Source organism: Hippoglossus hippoglossus, chromosome 11, assembly GCF_009819705.1.
Source record: "Hippoglossus hippoglossus isolate fHipHip1 chromosome 11, fHipHip1.pri, whole genome shotgun sequence".
Taxonomy (NCBI): Eukaryota; Metazoa; Chordata; class Actinopteri; order Pleuronectiformes; family Pleuronectidae; genus Hippoglossus; species Hippoglossus hippoglossus.
The window spans coordinates 6680044-6699922 of NC_047161.1; the positions used below are offsets into that span (position 1 = coordinate 6680044).

Here is a 19879-nt window from a genome sequence, read left to right on the forward strand (position 1 = left end):
ACCATTAATATTCTCCATACGCTCTTCCTCCCCTCTACATACGAAACCCCCCCCCCCCCCCCTTCCATCTCCTCCTCCTCCCCTATCCCCACTTTACGTGTCTTTACTACCTTATATCTCCTTCCTGCGTCTCCTTCGTTTTGAAACGCTTCCCTCCCCCCAACCTCACTTTTCTTCTTCTTCTTCTTCTTCTTCTTCCTTTGGTTACACTTTCTCTTCCACTTCCTCCTGGGAAGTGGCACAGAATCCCTTTAAGTGCTGCAAAAGCAAATCTATTTATCATAACCATCTATCTCTTACTGTACATACACTTTATACTTTACTGAAACACACAGTTTCACACACACACACACACACACACACAAACAGACTGCAGAGAAAAGGGGAAAAGCTTCTCTCATGTGTACTTACACACTGTACTAGAAAGACAAGTGCACGTGCAGCGAGTGAAGGATTTCTAAATAATGATATGTGATTCACTCTCTCAACAGCAATAGGGAGATAAATTAAAGGGAGGTAAACGGGTGCTGGTGCCCACTCTCCTCCCACGCACAGCAATGCGGTTGAGCGGACCGGTCTGCCGGGACTTCCCATTGACTCGGCACAAGGTGAGAATGGAGCAGGGACAGACGGCTGAGCGAAAACACTTCAAAATGACACGGCAGAGAGACGGAGAGAGAGAGTGGGGGGGGGCTGCCGCTTCGGCGAGGCGAACGCCGCGGACTCAGAGGAAACACAGAGGCGAGGGAGAGACTGACCGAAAGAGACAGAGAGGGCCAGGACAAGGAGACAGAATCATTACTGTGCCTTCACCTGCAATCAATAAAACAAGCATGTATGCACAGACACAAACACACACACAAATAACCAGAACAAAGAGACATGGACACAACTTAAAGGACACATAATGACACACACACACACACACACATGGTGAGGGAGCACAGCAGGACATTGATATTCTATACACCCACACACAGCATGGTAAGGATCTGGGCTCATCTCAGTGTGTCTCCCAGTTACTACGCCGGTCTAGACACACATACTAATACGCGTTGGTTTTAAAATCAATCTCTGTCCACATGAGCATTTTGGCCCAGAATTAGTAACTATAGTTTTACCTCCGCCAAGGTCCAACAGTCCCCTTATGACACCACATCTGAACTCACTAGATTTTTATCTGGATATGCACCAAACAGTTTTTCAAGATCAAGATCAATGAATCTCACAAACCATCTCCCAATGAAAATTATGGATTCACCCCCTGATGTGGATCTGCACAGAATTATAATGGGTTCTTCCTTGGGTCATGTCCCACCACTCCACATGATTTCATGGATATCAGTAGAGTAGATTTAGCAAAATCCAAAGAACATAAAAAATAAACACTGAATAAATAATCATAACCTACTTGGTGGAGGTAATAATACCCGTCCATACTAACACACCTGTAAACTGGAAGCAGATTGCAGGTTGCTTAGTTACGGACAAAACTACCAACTTCAAACAACAAAGGTGAAAAGTAAGATAAGAGATTTCTGGTCTTGTTCCTGTTGGGCGAGTCGATAGGAACTGTTCAGGAAGAGAGTGCGAGTGACCGCCTCATCGTTTCCAAATATCTTTGTTTTTGCACGTCCTACAAACTAAATCAGGGACACTAGCGTTTCCAAACCTCTTCAGTTTTAGGCGATCAAAAATTCCCAAAACATAGCGAAAGTGATGTGCTTTAAAACTAAACTGTAGCTGTGTGGATGTAGCCTGCAGCGTTAAACAAGTTATTACCATGAGAAAACACCTTGTGGAGACATTTTCTGACATCTACTGAAAGCAAACGTACATACAAAGTACACAGGAAGCCCACAGCTACTGAAAAGCAGCTGAACAAAGCGAAGAAACAACTTTACAAACAAAACACTGCGACAGATATCGCAGCCAGAGGAGAATCTGCAGCATCTTAACAGGGGGGCTCGGCAAACAGGTAGAGTTCTGACGCTGCGGTAGTTTTCCTCTATAAACATTCATAATAAAGCGTTCAAAATGTAGTGATAACACGCAGGGCGCCACCCCTTCTCGTGCCTCTTCAAATCACCCCCGGCTGTAACACATGCAAATAACAGACTGCACCGTGGGGATGTGTCTCAAAGGAACAGCACACACTGATCCAGGGGGAAAGGCAAGGGGAGAAGAAGTTGTCCATATTAATCAATGAGCGAAAAATACCAGGAAGCCCCCAAAAAAATGCATGTATGAGTAGACAGACATGATTATGCATGTGCCGTAGCTCATGTATTAACCATAACTGAATTTACACATCAAGGCAGCAAATGAATTCCAAATAGATTTTTGATCCAGACCAACACGAGACCTGATTAAATGATGAGGTTGAAGATATGGCAACACGCACGGGGGGGGGGGGGGGAAGAAAGAGCGAGTGAGGTGCTCCCGGTGCTGTGCGACTCTGATCTGATGACTTTTTATCACGTACTCAGGGCTGGAGCCCGAGCGTGCCATTGTGACAATGACCCCTTTAAAACATAAAATGTTCCATCACTGCAACCTCCCTGCACCCACTTGTTCGCCATAAAACCAAGGGCAAAATCAAAGCTGTCAGCAGGCGGCTCGTTTTTACACTTTATGAGCTGCGTCGCGTATTTGTAACACTTACTTTGTGAGTTAGCCAAACTGCAAAATGAATCTACATATGATTTTGACATTTTAAAGGTTAGTGGGCTCAGGATGTTTGTAGCTGAGCAGCAGTCGAGCATTAACCAAAAGGTAAATCTTGTTCTTCTTTTACAAGTAAATTGAAGATAGTCTCTTTTCTCATTGCCAGTAAAAGGAGTTCTCCTTTGGGTTTTTTCCCCCAGTGAGTCACGTTCACTGTCTAACCACTGTTGCATCTTGCACAACACGGAGGAAAATATCACAATTGTTCATAGTTCCCAAGATGTTGGGTTTAATTTACCTACAATGCAATGGCTAGAATACTGAAGAGGAAATGTTAGGTTTCCTGTAAATGTGAACTACACAATATACTGTTCTGGATTTCTTTTTTTAAACGATGAACTAGGAAGTTGACTGCAAGTAAAATGCTGATAAAACATTTGTCAGAGCCACAGACAAGGGCTGATGAAAGGGGGGATTTTGACCCTATTCCATTTTTCGTCAATCTGATTTTACAACATCTGATTTCTTTATTTTATAATCAAAAAGAAAATTGGAGAAATTAGTTAAATATCTATCATAACATGTCCATATAATTACCTCTACTTGACCTTGTGTCTGTTAGCGGGAACATGCAAAAACTACAGATGAGATTTATAATGACACTTGGTGGAAGTGTGGTTTATGAGACAAGGAAGAACCCATTAACCTTTGAGGCAGATTTGATTAAGGGGGAGATTCCCCTTTTTTAAAACATTGCGTTTTCCCACATTTTTGTGAATTTCTGAAGAGATAGAGGCGAGGTCCTTAGGAAAGTGGCTTAGATATAGATATCTCATCTCATATGTGCTTGCCGACTGCCCCTCTAGTTACAATATATTTTGTTGAACTCACAACACAGTTTATTGCTCCCATTGGATGGAAAAGTACTAATGGGCCAGTTGACCCCCTCCTAGTCACTGTGTAATAGCTTGTGTGCACAGGCCATAATGTACAGTATACGCCAACAGTTACATGCCCTCTCCAAAATAGTGTTTTATTTCATAACCTCACCTCACCCAGCAGAGTTTTTATATCTGCAAATGTAAAAATCCAAGCAGCACAGCCCTCCAGCTTCCTCGCAAGAATATAACTTTCATTTTTTTTCAGTAGGTAGCTTCCCATCCAATCCAATTACATCTCACTTTCAAGCTCTAAAGACTTTGCTATCATATTTGTAATAGAACAGTTTCGCTTGAAGATGTACTGATTTAAATGCTCACTCTAACAATATAAGAGGGATACATTAAGCCACCGGAGGTGGCGGCCGCTGCTGCTGAAGGGCCAAATTACTTTCAGTCATTCTGGATGCACAGAACACTTGAGAGAGATTTCAATTTTCTTCAAATATTCTCATTACAGACATGACGACTGCCAAAGGGTCTCAGACCTTCATATAATTACATCTTCAATAGGAAAAATCTCAATTATAACATAATACCTAATTATTAAGCAGCCCATATTTGAAATTGCCCTCGCATGAAAGGGAAAATGGAGCCATATCATCCACTAAGCTGAGAGGACAGTTTCCACTTCTCGTAACACCGCTGTTGTTAAGCACCCAAGAGCATTAGAGGGAAGACCTGTCACGGCTTAGGACCTGTAGGGAATGAACAGAGAACAAGATATGACAGAGCACAAACCTGTGTCCTCACTTGCTGCCTTTTTTATGAAGGGACACTGATAACTCTGAGGGTGCCTGTCGCTGCAAAACACCACCTCAATTGCCCACACCTCTGAAGTGGCCTTCTGCTTCAATAGCACACCAAATTATTTTTGACCAACTGCTGTGGCTGCCTTATCGTTTTCTAGGCCGTGCGCGGCAACAACGCCCATTTCCCGAGTAATCAGACTTCAACCAGTGACCCTCCACCCATCAACAGCTCTGATCTTTTTCCTACATGGCAGCCATTTCCATCAAAGCAGCAATGTAATTTCCCAGTGGGTGACGGGCACGGCAGTGCACACTCCCAGTGTAATGTACTGTGGAGCTACCATTCAGAAGTTGGAAAGCCTTCTTTGTAGAAAGCATTTGCATTCAAATCATTAAGTCTGAAATTGGTTCTACCTGTCTGGGATCAGGACTATCTCCTGTGGGTTCCCACCGCCAGTTAAGTGCAGTTTTTATAACCTTGGAGCGTGAGGAATCCAAATGGGTTTTGATGGCATATGAGGAGCCTATCTATGTTTTTTTGGACTCTGCCGATGAAAGTAGCGCTCCCCCTTGCCCGAGGTTGCTCTTGGATGAGTCCCGTGGCACCGTCCCATCAGAGCCCATGAACAGGTTATGATGGTCCGCCAAACCTGCCAATGCCTCATCATGATGAGGCAGAGCAGGCTTGGGGTGCTTTGGACCTCCAGAGGTGACAGGGAGGGATAACAAAGTAGAAACACCTAGATTGGAGATTTTACTGGGACAGAGTTGAAGTATAAATGAAGTTTATATTTCCCTTTGGTTCATAACTGTTGAATTCCAGGTTGATTAAAAACCTCCTCCTGTGGTTTTATCTGTATCCCCCACCCACCTTTTAATTCATCTCGTGTTCACTGCACTGTGAATAGGAGTTATCAAGAAAATGCCTAGAATGAACTTTTTTTCCTAACATATAACACACAACCCTGAACCATATAACACAAAACACTAATGCAGTTTTAAAAATCTTTCTTTAAAATGTTATGCAGATGAATCGTGAGACATTTGGCAAAAACAGGCGTACACTGAATCTGTAAGGAGAACATAAACTAAAAGTATGCTCAAATGATAAACTCTCACTTTTAACAAGAGATGTCCAATACTCGATATCGATTACCAATGGTATCGAAATCGGTGTCTGGAAGGGACAAATGGCAATGGAACATCTCTTTTATATTCTACAGGTATTAATTACACTTTATTTGGTGCAATAAACATTTTTAAAGACGTTTTCTTCTCTTGTTTATATTTTTCGGAGGAATTAATTAGATTTTGTTCAGGTCTCAAGCTAACTCTGACTTTTCTTTCTTTCATTTGTGCCCATTGCAGCCACTTTGTCTCCTCGGAATCCGCCGCTGCAGGAATACCAAGGCTTTGTGAAACGTGGACTTAGGTAAGGCCTCTGTGTGTGTGTAGCATGAACCCCGGAGCAGTGACTGACAACCCTGTAATAATCAATTCTCAAGCATGCTGTTCCAAGGCATTACTCGATGTGAGCTTCCCGAGCCGAGCTCCGAAACACTTCACGGCAATTTACGGACACTGTGAAATCAAATTAAAAATGCATTTGGACATTGATCACCTGATGCACCCAGATTGATTGCTGCTCAGAAAGCAAGGCTGTTGTGTTTTTGTTCTGCCAGGGTCCACTCACCTCCACATACCATATAAATGCATCGATCCGCACACCCACTCTTGGATCCATGCAGACCATTAAACATCCTTTCAGTGTTTCTCCCTCCATTTATGCTCCTCATAGCAGATTTGAATTTTGCTAAAAATGGACAGCGTGCCACTTAGCAGACCGACATGCTTCGAGACAACACTGCACATCAGCATAATGGAGCCAGGTGATAATTCAATCAAGTCAACTATCTGTTCAACGGCGCTGTTCTTCAAACAAATCTTCTGGATTTCTTTCATTAGCGACGGGGAGATGTGTTTCATTCAAAAACGCCTCACTTTTCAATCACTCATTTCCAAATCTCATTCAACGCAACTGCGAAGAGGAAGAAAAAAAAAGATGCACGCAATCTTATGCTGTTTGGAGACGCTTGTTTGGCACAATGACTATGAAAGAACAAACTGAATGCCGGTGAATGAGATGCATTTGTATGCAAAATTGGCGAGGCAGCCCAGAGACGGAGCTGCGGGCGGACGGACACGCACGTAATCAGGTAGCAAATCTGCGTGTCTGCTGTACGCTCCGTCTGCGTCGCGTTGCCTGGGGCAGGGGGCCAGGTGAAAGGCGGGTTGCTATTGTCTCTGAGCACTGGTCCACATGAATGACCCAGCCTATGTCCACATTAGCACGGATCAACTCCCGTGAGTATCATCTCCTCGGGGGAAAAAAACAGCGGCTACAGCACATTCGGCCAAATGACCTAACTTCCACAACCGGTAAAACCCATGCTCTCTCTCAACCTTCCTGACTTTTGGCCAACTCAATCAATCTTTTCCCTCGCTTTCGTCTCCTGAAAGACTGACCCGCTTTCCACCTCTCTAGTGTGTCCTCCCTCCATCACGCCCACCTCTTCCCTACAGTTATATTCTTCACTTTGCATCCTTCTCTTCCATCTATTTTCTGATTTATCCTTCCCCATCACCTTCTCCATCACTCACTCTCTATTTTCGTCATTTCCCAGCAAAGATTGCCTTTACTGCAACTAAATATCTGCAAACTTTTTCCCTGCAGGGCGCCGCGGTTCTCCTCAGCTCCGCAGGGAGCCACCTCCGAGTCTAGCTGGGCCTGCACACACCCACGCAGACCAGCCTGGCAGTTAATGAGCCTGTTGAGTACGACTGCAACCAGACTCAACATTGATCACCAGGCCTCCGTACCTCCAACTCTCCGGGAAGCTATTTGTCGAGGTGATAATTTATTTCGTAGCACGAGATATAGTGTGCCTGGGATTGGGTTGTTTTTTCTTGATGTGGTCCAAGCGCCTGACAGACACTATTTCACGTCCAATCCAGGGTCATAATGTGCAGCATGAAACATACGGAGATGTATCTCAACGAGGATCAGACACAAACAGCAAAAGAAAACTTCTATCATGCCGTAGCAGGCGAACGTGATTAGCCGAGAGATGTGTGATGATTTTCAAACAAAAATTCCTTCCCTCGAATGCGCAAAAGGTTTCTGCTCCGGTGTCCAGCTAAGTTATAAGCATTAGTAGAGACATTGTGTGAGTTAGGAAAGAGGTGGGAGAGTGAATGAAAGCCGTGCTGTTGTTTTGATCATGCGGACATGGGGGGCCCAATTATGGAGATGCAGCCCGTCTGACCAGCGAGGCCAAACACCTGATGGGAAGAGGTGGCGGGAGCATGGGACGCTGCTTGTAGGTAGGCGAGGCTACTGCAGTGCACCGCTGCTCCCGCGTGCTCTCAAGATGTTCCGCATCTCCCCCCTCTAATTGGCAGATGGCCTCAGATGCGAGATGATTTAATGGCCTGCGTGTGTTTTTTCCTGCCTCAGTCAGCCATTAGCAGGGACATCTGTAACGAGTTGGCCAGGCGCACTGCTGAGGCAGGAAGCTGAGAGCAACACTTTCTAATGGGGGGTAGTGCAGTCATGACGGACTTGGGCGGTAATCAAAGCACTCTGAGCTATTTCTTTGGGTAATGATAATCGAGATAACTCATTTGCAATCGTCCGAGGCCGAGGAAAATGCTATAATAAATGGTCTGATGTCGTTTACCTCAGAAAAAGTGCAGAAAATCAAACCGCAGTGTTACCGGGTAACAACTGTGTGACAGTCCCCTTTTGACCTTCAATACCAGAGGAAGACATTACTGGCTGAGCGTTATCATTAAAAGCCATTTTCATGGCTTTGGCACAAACAGCTTAGCTTCCAAGTGATCCCATCGCTTGCAGCTGGGCCGTAACCATCTGCGCTGAATGCCGCGCTCAAGGGTAAAACATTAGGGCCTCAACGAGAGTTTGGCCCTATAGGCCTCTGGTCCCTGGCTCCGTCGATGCATTCGTCTCTCACTGCTCCCTCCTGAGCTCGTCTCTATAACCAGCGCCGGACGAGGGAAGGAGCTGCCTCAATGAACAAGCGAGGCCCTCAGCATGTGGACAGAGAGGTGGAGAAGTGGCCCCGAGCATAAGGCCTTTTAAAGCTTGATGGCCATCAGTATTCTTGCAATAGCCTCCGAGGATTTGTCTGCTACCTGCAAACTGGGTCAATTTTTGCATTATTTTAGAGATTTGTATCCCACTGTGGAGAAAGGAGAGGTTCTGCACACGCAGGCATGTAGACCCACACCTGCACTTTGTCTCGCTCTATGTTTCCCCCCCTCTCCACCACTCTCTCTCTCTCTCTCTCACACACACACACACACACACACACACACACACACACACACACACACACACACACACACACACACACACACACACAGTATTCTGAATTCATTAATATGAGCACATATTTGTCACTTTAACAAATAAATGTCAATTTAAAGCTACAAAATGTGGTAACAGTGTAATGAATGACAACATTAAACAGTGATGCCCATGCTGGGAAAATAATTTAAGCACACACACACACAAACACACACAAACACACACACACGCACACACACACAAATACAAAGACTAATTAAAACTGATAGATAGGACTAATACTGATGATGACATTCAAAAACCTGTGCACTATTAAGCGCTTTAACACAACTCAGTCTCGGTTAATATACCCCTTCTCTATTCATGTCACACTGACAGGATTAACTGCAGTCATAAATCTACAATCTTTTTGAATGTGCCATTCAAACATTAACATTAATGAGGAGGTGTCAGTGCTGCGGCAGCGTCTTGACTGTTTCCCTCAGTTTTTAAAGCAGTTTCCTCACTGTTTGACTCAAGGAAACCTTCAAATATTTGAATTATCCCACATCTGCATACCTTCAAATAACTTAAATTCAATTTTTAATTCCAATCATCTACTATATGTGATCTCGCAGCCGAGAGCTTGGGAGGTGAATGAGGGACCAGGAGCAGATGGGGGGAGGCAATGAGATGCAGAAAAAGGGAATTGAGGGGGACAAGCCCGGCTGGTGGGACACAGGCAGAAAAAATAAGAGAAGGAAGAAAATAACCAAGTATGAGATCGAGAGAGGCGATAGGAGAGACCCGCATCTGAGGTGAATACAAATGGACGGAGGAGGAACACAGATAGAGGAGAGGGAGGAGGGGTCGGGGGCGAAGGAGGAGGTTGTGTGAAGAGAGGAGATAAAAGAATGTGAGAAAGATGGATTCACTGTTGCCTAATGAGAAGACAAAGGCAGTAGAATTCACATCGATCTCTGCCCCACAGCAAGCTGGCTTTAAACCTCACAGGTAGAGAGCCGTAGGAGAGCCTGGGGAAGCTTACCTGAGGTAAGCAACCTGACTGTGGCCGGCAGAATCTGAGTGCAAGGGTAGGCCCACTGTGTGTGTGTGTGTGTGTGTGTGTGTGTGTATGTGTGTGTGTGTGTGTGTGTGTGTGTGTGTGTGTGTGCATACATTAATTCCTGTGTTTGTATGTGTGTGGGCCAGCATACTTATTTATAGTGAGTGCACATGCTCATGCAGATTTATGGAAGTTTGAGCTGTGTGTATGAATTATGTAGACTCTCTGTGGTGCACGGCAGCAGGTAGGATGATCGACAACACAGGACCGAAAGTGTCTAGATGGAGAGATGACTGCTTAAATGAGTCATTATTGTGAAGCAGGAGATGGACTAAATGTGAGATAGAAATCAAATATTTATACAGTAACCACTCTGCATGCAGGGTGGAGCGGAGGAGCAGTGTAGAAACAGTTTCCACCTGGAGATGCATTACTGAACTCGGCTGAGGGTAAACTGGGGTAAGACAATGGATGTGATGTCATAAAAGTTAATGTAAAAATCATGTTAGGAGGCATGTTCAACCATAACCCCCCCCCACACACACACACACACACACACACACACTTCATACACACACATACATGCACATCAACACGTATGCTTAGAATGCATTAGCAAGGAATTGAAGCAGAGCCTGTCAACGGAGATCCTATTAATCCCATTATACCAAAATTGGCTGTAATTCACCCAGAGGGCAGTCATGAGGCAGTCCTCAATGAATTGGAGTGAATGGAGCAGGTACTCCTGCTTCTAGACAAGAAGACTCAATTTTGGTAAAATTTGTTATCGATTTTATGTGAGAATTGAAATGAAAAAATAGCAACATCCCTATGGGTTTTTTACACGGAGCATTACCTCGCTCTTATCATGCTAACATTCTGCTAACGTATGCTGATTGGTCAGTTAATTATTTACGACTGCGACCGAACAACTTCCTCGATTAAAAACACAGAAAATTGGCTGATTTAAAAAAAAATTGTTTTTTAGCTACAGCTTTGGACGACCTCTTGAGCCCCCCCCCAGAAGTTGTGAGAGTGGAATTTCTCCCAATATTAGAAATGTACTAATGGAAGCTAGTAAGCTCGTGCTACAAAAACACGGTAATAATGTTAGCTATAGCGTTTTTATCGTAACATAACTTCAGCTATTTAGACTTTTAGAATATTGGTCCATTGGTTTGCGATCATATGTTTTAGTTAGATGACGGTGTACATAGGCTACTTCCTCAGGAAGCTAAAATTAACAAGGCTGAACTATTCAAAATCATTCACACCGAAAGGCAGAGGGGGCGTCTTTCATCACTTTCACACGCATATATAAACTGTTGAGAAATTAGCAAATAAAAAAGCCGAAATGTCAACACACCAACGTCTGACACACGCCCGTCAACAAACCAATCAATGTCAAGTGTCCGGTCCCTAAATTAAAATGTGAAACCAAAACTACGCAGATCAAATGTGAACAATGTAAGACATGAACCTTGGTTCTGACTTTCAGGTGTGAAAACGCCCTCTGCCATTTTGTGTTCATACTAATGGCTCCACATGATTCTCAGGTTAATTACATGAACAATTACAAAGAGTTTGTTCATGTACATCCTCACAAATAAATTGGAGCTACTCTCAAAATACTATTACAACAACTTACCGAAAAAAAAACCAAAACATTTAATTTCTCTCCCATCAGAAATTATTTTTGGGCAAAATACCAGCAATTCCAGCAAGAAAAGAGCTGGGATGAAAATTTGCTCCATCTCGTGGTCAATGGGGGAGTTTGGGAGATGGGGGCGATTTTTACCTGGGGGGGTGGGTACCCTGAATTACCGGAAAACAAAGACAATGGAGGTTTTGAGATGAAAAGAAGACCGAAATCAATATTCCCCACACAGGCTCTCAGTTTGATTATATGATGCCTCCTTAAAAACTGTAAAAAAATAATAATAATAAGTAGAATCATTATTTGTAGCCTATCAAATGTATTTGAGTCTGTAAACAAAAGGAGCACGTTGCAGCAGAGGATTCTCTTCTAAACAAGTTACCATCAGCACTGGTGCGCATTGACAAAGAGAAAACACAAGTTGATGAGCTGAACGCACGGCTCTGCGTAAAGGCTGCAGACACACACACACACACACACACACTCACAGTATGTTGGAGCTGTTCCAGTACACCGCATGCCGGTTGCTGGCTCTCGACAGGTGCAAGTTTGTAAGCGCCAGCGTGGTGAGGCTGAGAAAAAACCGTTGCGAGAGCCATAATCCCTCCGGTGCTCGTCAGCCCTGGTGCGCCTCTCTTCCTTCTGCGTCCCCCGCTCCTTCTGTCCCGGCGACGCGTCCGTTCACAACATCCCAGCGGTGACAGAATAAAGAAGAAGAAAAAAAAACGCCTTTTCAACTTCCCGGTTACCTTAACAACGGCTTGGATCAGGGTGACTTCGGTGGGATTACGTGTTCGTCAACTCAAACCCCATCGCGACCATTTGGGGGACGTCTTCACTTCACTTGTGCCAAGACAGATAAACCTCTGCGCGCACTTTCAAGTCACTCCTGCTTTTGTTTGGCAAGTCCGCGGTCGTTAAAGAGGAACAATACCCGGAGGGTTAGAGGTGATAAGGCAACGCAGGCGGCCACATTCAAAGCTGACAGCTGAGGTCGGTGTTTTCTCGTCTTTACGCAGCGTCAAAGTCGCATCCAGGACGCAGGATCTCCGTGGAAAGGTCTGTGTGTGTGCCGCTCCTCTCATCCTCCTCATCCTCATCACCATCCTCATCCTCAGCAGCAGCAGCAGCAGCAGCAGCATCCACACACACCGCGCACACCACGCCACAAACCCGCCCTCTGATGGCCGAGATGCACTCACATGTCCATCTATTCTGCTGCCCCGCCCCCTCAAAGCATGCACTGTGCGCGTGAGGGTGTGTGTGTGTGTGTGTGTGTGTGTGTGTGTGCGCGTTTAATAACTGTCTGCTGGCAACGTTTACATCTTGATTAAGAGGTGATAAAAAAAAGTAGGAAGCATCCTTCAGGCTGCAGAGTTAGAATTTGGGTTTAAGACTAAAATAAGAAAAGTAGCTTATAATTTTCAGTTTATGGTTTTATTGAGTTTGTTGGAAATCAGTTCTCTTAACGTGTCAGATTTTTTTTCATCAAGATCCATGAATTATTCACTGAGAAAATCAACAACTAATGTTTAAAAACACCTTATCTAGTTAAAGGAAGTGAAAAAAAAACCTCCTGGATCCGCACCAACATTTAATGGGCTCTTTCTTGGGTCATGACCCCACCTCTCATTTTTCTCACAATTCCATAGAAATCAGTTGCGTAATCCTTTCAACTACCACATAAACATAACCTCCTTGGAAGAGGAAAAACATATATACACAGAGTTATGTTTTCTATATATAAGAAGGCCTGTATGTGAGGTTCAAGGTTTTTACCTCGGTATAAAGCTGGGAAAACACCAAAAGACTAAAATCCTCAGCGGCTGTGAAATGACTCATTATCACACATTCAATCATTATCATAGTTAATTACACACACTGTTCAAATTTCTGCCAACAACCGGAAAAAATGGAAAGTGTTTGATACAAACGGGTGACGAATTAAAGGGAAAAGCAACATGATGCTGGTGGAGTGCACGCTGTCTAATACTAGATATCCACAGGCCCAACCTGAGACTGTGAAAGATGTCAAGCTGTGATTGGTCAGGGTCCAACATTTTGCCAACCACATCTCTGTATGCACAAAATAAAGAGTCGGTCCAAAGTCTCCTATAGGCGTCAGTCTCCGCTGTCAATCATGATGTTATTGCATCATATTACTCATTTCTTGCACATACACCAGTGTGATAAGGACTAAAATGGCAGAAACAATATTTTCACGGTCTTATCATCTCAAGAGTTTTTATTCTGGCCCATGTCCCATCCACTAACACGGAGGAGGCATATTTTTATAAGCCACTAGGGGGCGATTGAGATGCTTTGGCTTCAGTTTGGGAGCTGGATGGATCGAGGGGATCGATGAATGCACCTATTAATAATTTAGCTTTTCCCTCCAATGCATCACCTGACTGTGGCATTTACCTGAAACACATTACACAAGAAGGTGGTGAGTGTGATTTATTTTTGTGAAAATTACGTTTTAGGTCAGTGGTGTGAAAGAGTTTTTGAAAAATAAAAATGATATTGGATTCACAACACAACATAGGTTATGGGTTAAGGTTAGAATTATGATTAATATTTGAAAATTAATACAGTTTGCTGAAGGCCACCGCAGGCCAGTTATAATAATGATTCATAGTGTGTGTGTGTGTGTGTGTGTGTGTGTGTGTGTGTGTGTGTGTGTGTGTGTGTGTTTTACATTGAACGCAAGTGTATGACAATTTGGAGACTTTAATTAACCTGTTTAATTTTGCCGCTGGTGGTTTAACACACACTATGCTAGACTAACCGGCAGCCCGCAGTATTAATGGCTTCCGTTAATTCCAAATATTAGGTATTAGCCTCAGTTTGATTAACTCTGGGCCAATTTCCTATCATTATAATAATGTCCTATTTGGGAGAGGATATCATGATGTTCACACCCATCCAACGTGGTTATAGATGCTGCTGGTGAAACTTAAGCGTCGACATCCGAACATTAATATGAATGACCCGCAGAGATGAATGAAAGTTCATTAAACTTCTAGCCGAGTCCTGAAGGTCAAATTCACACGTGTTTGAATGAGGAGAAGTCGCTGGAGTCGGTTGTGGATCTGCTGTCGACTTCTACTCTCCCCGCTCTCATTCATACACACAGTCTGTCTGGTTTTCTCTCATTTGCTCTCACTTCACTTTCTGCTTCTCTGTTGTTTTTGTCAGTGATGACGCCTCTCATGAGTACCCTCCAGGGCAATGTTGCCAGTAGTGACTGGAGGTAAAGGGGCGGATGAAAGAACAAGCACCATCACCCTGTACCCAGCGACACACACACACACACACACACACACAACTCTCCCTCTTACTGTCCCACCACCCCTGTATCTGTGCGGCTCCACTGGATCACTCACCTCCGCTCATTCTGCATTTGTCTTCCTTTTGTCGCCCTCCGCACTCAGGAGGAAAGTGCCGCTCTCATGAGGAGCACAGCTTCCTCCTTTTCTTCCTAAACTGATGATCCCTGGCTTCCTGTTGCAGGACACGCCAGCCACACAGCGCCAATGAAGGCGAGATGAGAATATAGACGGTGACATTTAATATGTTTCCGAGAACCCGTCTCAAAACAGCAGCGGTACACCATGCATATTTAATGATGTGCTTGTGGTGTATGAGTGTGTTTGAACGGGGCGCCTGAGTGAAGCTTCCAGTGTCATAAGTTATTGAACGTAGTTGTTCTTTCGACTTTGCACCATGTGATGTTTATGTATGCGGTTTGCCTCCTGCAGCCTCTGCAGCTGCAGCACAGTTTTTTAGAGTAACAGTACTAGGGCTCATTACCTGGACTCTGACATTTTTTAATTTTGTAGTTTTCTTCTTGATTAATTCATGACAGCAGCTATGGGCATATTGATTATTCTGATAATTTGCTATCATCAATCAGCCTCTACACTTTTCATATATCGCTTGTTGGCTTGATATTGATTTCCTAGTGACTTCATTGCCAGTGTGAGCAATATTCCAGTAGAAAATGTGCTGGTCGCTCCTCAGTGGGATTCCTTTATTTTTCCAGCTGGCCTCTATCTGAGCTATCTCTAATTTCCTGCACCGCATCTGGTCCCTCGTTTCCCTGCCCGTCTCATTACTGGACTTATCTCCGCTTTAAAAGTTAAAATCGGATTAAAATTAGGTCGTCTCGATTGAGTTTAACGTCCGGATGGTAAACAACGATTCATTTGATCATCAGCTAATCTAGCGAAATGTCAGACTTTGAATATTAAGCCACTGGACGAAAATAACAACCAGAAGAAGCCTTTTTTGAGCTCGGAGACACAGACAAATAAAAAATCTCAGCGTGACAGTTAGAGTGTGTAAAAATGTGTCTCTGGCCTGGCTGTGCCTGAGCTCAGCGCGGCGTTGGGCGAGCCGTGCAGACACTGTCACCTCCCAACCTCCATCATCCCTCCTTCCCTTATTTCTTTCTAATTCGTGCGGATGTGCCTTTTGCAGTCCCTTAACTCTACTGAGTGAGTATGGATAAAAAAAAAAATGAAGGAGTGTGAGAGAAAAACAAAGGAAAGAAATATAGAAAGCCTGGGGTGGGGATAATTCGAGGTGGCGGCAGGGGAGAAACAGCAGTGCAGGAATCAAGGGAGAGGTAGATGAGGTTAAAGAAGACTCACTGTTACTATACACTGAGAAATTGAGGTGTGTGTGTGTGCAGGGGGAAGATGTAGAGGGAGATATGGAGGCATTAGTTAAATGGAAGAGAGGCCAACTGTGTTTTTTGGTAATGGTGGTGGTGCTGAGGAATGGCCAGACCCTAATCTCCAGGTGGGCCTCCATCATTTTGTCCCCTCAAGTGCAACGCTTAACCTGCCTTGCTTCAGTAAGTACCCAGCTGTGCAAATGGCTAATGCGATTGTGAAGATGTAAACCCAGGATAATGGCATCTGCCAAGCAATCAAGAACAATGTTCCTCAGCGTCGGGCTGTGATGAAAAAGGGAGAACTGGGGAATGGAGGGCTGAGCCTTTAGGGAAGGGAGCGACGTGTTGGTAAATGGTCGTAAAAGGACGGAGGGTTGGAGGAGATGTACTGTGAAGGCAATCGGTTTAGAGGAGCAGATAGCAGGATAATGTTGGGAGAGAACCGGCATGGATTAAGGGCACAATACTTCTTAATAAATCAAAACATGGAGACCTGGCATGAAGCTCAGTAGAGCGCAAATACCTCACAAGCCCCAAACAGTCCCCTTAAATTCATCAAGCTGCACCACATTACACACACTCGTATGGTACTAAATATGCCAGATTATTTTTTTTTTCATTAAGATTCATGTATTATTCAAAAGGAATTAGTGAAAATGTCATAAACTGATATATAATCTGCTCCTGTGAAGGACAAATGTTATGTGGACTTTCTTTGTGTTGTACTTGTTTTTGCATTACAGAGTTTAGTCATGGACTTTGGTTCATTAATTCCAGTTCTACTTCAAAATCATTTTCCTTGTGTGTCCTTAATCAATTCACTTCCTGTGTTAGTCCTGTTTCAATGCCACTGTATATATTGTTATGGTTTTGCTGCCTCCTTTTCTTTTCTTCTCCTTCTGTTCCATGCTGTCATCAACTTATGCAATGGTCTGAAAGTCTGAACACATCCAAAAGAAAAGCTGCAAACGAGCCGCACCAGTTTGATCCAGACCGGGACCCCCTCTTTTGGTCTGGACCACGGTTTCAAGGCACCTTTCACTTTGTTTTTGTTCGGATTGAACTTACAAGTCAGAAGGTCTGGACCAAAAACTGCAGGTGTGAAAGCGCCTTTAGAAAATATCAACTAGAACTCACATGGCTCTGGTCTGATATTAACCCCAGATACACTATTGAGAACAGTTCTGCACAGAAGAAGGACTGTAGGATTCTGTCCGCCATCACTTACACCGAAAGCGCTTTAAGAAGGAGAAGGATTTTTCCCCGGCAGACATTCTGACACGACACAGTAGGAGAAGCACAGGTGTTACTGATAACATTAACAATGGCTCTGCTCGGCTCTAGTAAGACACGAGCGTGTGGAAAGTGAGCCAGCATGCAAAACACCAGGACCCTGAAACTGAGGCAGATTAATGGAATTCAGCCGTCACTCATTTTATTATCTACACCTGTGATTTCCCTACTGTGACATGTCAAAATGTGACTGATGTGAAAAAGGGGCCTTTCAATGGAAGGATTACAGAATAAAAACCTGCTCATAAAGCCACCTGACTGCTGTCGTAGTAACGGAAAAGCTAATTTTGTCCACCTGCGATCAGCCCAGTGCACATGACGGCCTCCACTCTGAAGACCAGGAGGCAGAGCGAGGGTTGAAAAGGTGGAGGGGTGTCGAATGATAGAAAATTATGTTTTGACAGGAGGCAGCAGGGCACGGGGAGCGCCGAGAATAGATGCACTTCCAATGGCATGAAATATTGAGGAGAGGAGAGAGGAAAACAAGAGACGAGCAGCATGTGTCTGATGAGCAAACAAAAAGAGGAGAAAATTATTAGCATGACTGTTGCAGGGAGGAGGATTATTTTCAGCCGCACGCAGCCGGCGGGAGGATGAACCGGAGCAACGTGTGGGACATCTGTGTTTCCAGCGAACCTCATAACATCCAAGTAGAAGAAGGAGAAGACGACGCACAGCAGCAGCAGCAATGTTTCCAGTGTTCAGATGCTGCAAACAATGGCCAGACAATGAGATTATGTTTTTATAAGTAATCAAAAACAAAGGAAGTCAGATTTCTTATTTTGCTTTGGTGTTTTTGTACGAGAGGTGAATATTAGATGCCACTACAAAGACACAATATGCAAACAGAAATGGGAGGTGAGGCTTCAGTCGCAGATTTTCATGATCATAGAACGGAATTACTCTGTTGATCCTTTGTTCACATAACAAATCATGAATAAATCTTTGAAAACAGTGACTTTAATATTGAATCCCTAATAGAAACAGGTACAACTCAGTGAACTGATCTGATGGTTTGATCTGCATGAAAACAATCTGCTGCCAATATACAGCACAGAATAACTCATTAATATGAGCTCGGCCATTAATAACAGATTCATATTAACTGTTTATCGTGGATGGATGGACAGATGGACAGAGAGACCGATCTGCGGATGGACAGATTAATAGATGGATGGATAAATAGATAAATAATGTACAGATGGATGGATAGATGGATAGATGGATAGATATATACTTAAGAGTTGATGATGAATAAATAGAATTAATGTAAACTCCATGTTGTTGTTTTGTCCTCTGCAGCTGCGTCTTTTAAATCATTATAGAACACCATGTCTTTAAAATGCCAACACGAGCTCTGACAAGCAGGAACATATTGACAGAGCTGATCGCCTGCTGAGAGCTACAAGAGTCGTAAAAACAAGAGAACGGAAATCAGGCCGACAGGTGGTGATGTTTATCGTACACTTTTTCTATCTGGTTAAAAGGCTTTTATTTCCGTCCTCGCTGGGGCCTGTTCTTAGTGAAGCTCAGAGAATTGGTTCTGTACAACAAATCAAACAACAGCTGAGTCAATAACCGGGCTTAAAATCAGCAGCCACAACTGACCGCGGGATGAGCATCGATCGAGGAAGCAATTAAGTAAACCCGGCAATGTATTCATAAAGAAACGTTCCTCTCTTCCTCTCTGTGCGTCCTCGTGGCTGTAAGTAAAGGTAGTGTCTCTGAAATCCTGTAATGGTCAGTAATTGGCTGGTAGGAGGGCAAACATCGGCAAACACAGCTTCCCTCATTGCCGGCGCGCACGCAGCCTGAATGGCAGGAATTTCACTCTGCATCTCGTCGCTGCGCTCGCTCGCCGCTCTAATGTGAATCTATGGAGGGAGGAGTGAAACTGCACTGACAGAGAGAACCGACTGACAGAGTGAATCACAGTCAAACGGCAGCGTTAGTCACTGACGTCGCAGACTCCGGGTCGGCTGCATCCTGCATGTACAGGCCCCCATAATGTACAAGAAGTACAGTTATTATTAGCATAGAAATTACTCTGGATGTGTCATAACGGCATGTACAGCACATGTGGCTGGAACACTCAGATCAATGTCCGACCTTTTAGCCCTCTCAGCCGCGTCCTCACTTGTCTCTATAAAGAGACTTAGCCCCGTGTTGTCAAACAATGATAATCCTGACCCCGCTCACCTCATCCGTCCATCCTTCATCCAGAAATATTCAGCCACGCTAAACCTGCTGCGTCCTCACATCGACAGCTATTTTTCGCCTCCTGTGTAAATGTTAGGTCGAAAGTTCACTTTGAAATAATGGAGCATGTGACCTTTTTCTCGGCGAGCAGAAGATATTGCTCCGGAGGAATCGGAGCGTTTTGAGCGGGGCGCTCCGCGGAGCCCCAGAGGGAGAAGGAGAAATGTCACAATCACTACTGGAGCAAGGCCTGG

At 44.2% G+C, this 19879-nt stretch overlaps 1 protein-coding gene across 1 annotated transcript in view; it reads right to left on the bottom strand.

Annotated features, from left to right (window-relative positions):
- efna3a (ephrin-A3a) overlaps nt 1–14848 on the bottom strand; it is a 64944-nt gene extending 50096 nt beyond the window's left edge. Inside the window, exons 1-2 of the mRNA XM_034600317.1 lie at nt 14839–14848; nt 11938–12061 (exon numbers count right to left, since the gene is read on the bottom strand). Coding sequence (XP_034456208.1) covers nt 11938–12061; nt 14839–14848 — 134 coding nt within the window. The remainder of the gene's footprint in view (nt 1–11937; nt 12062–14838) is intronic.
- Between the last annotated feature and the right edge of the window lie 5031 nt (nt 14849–19879).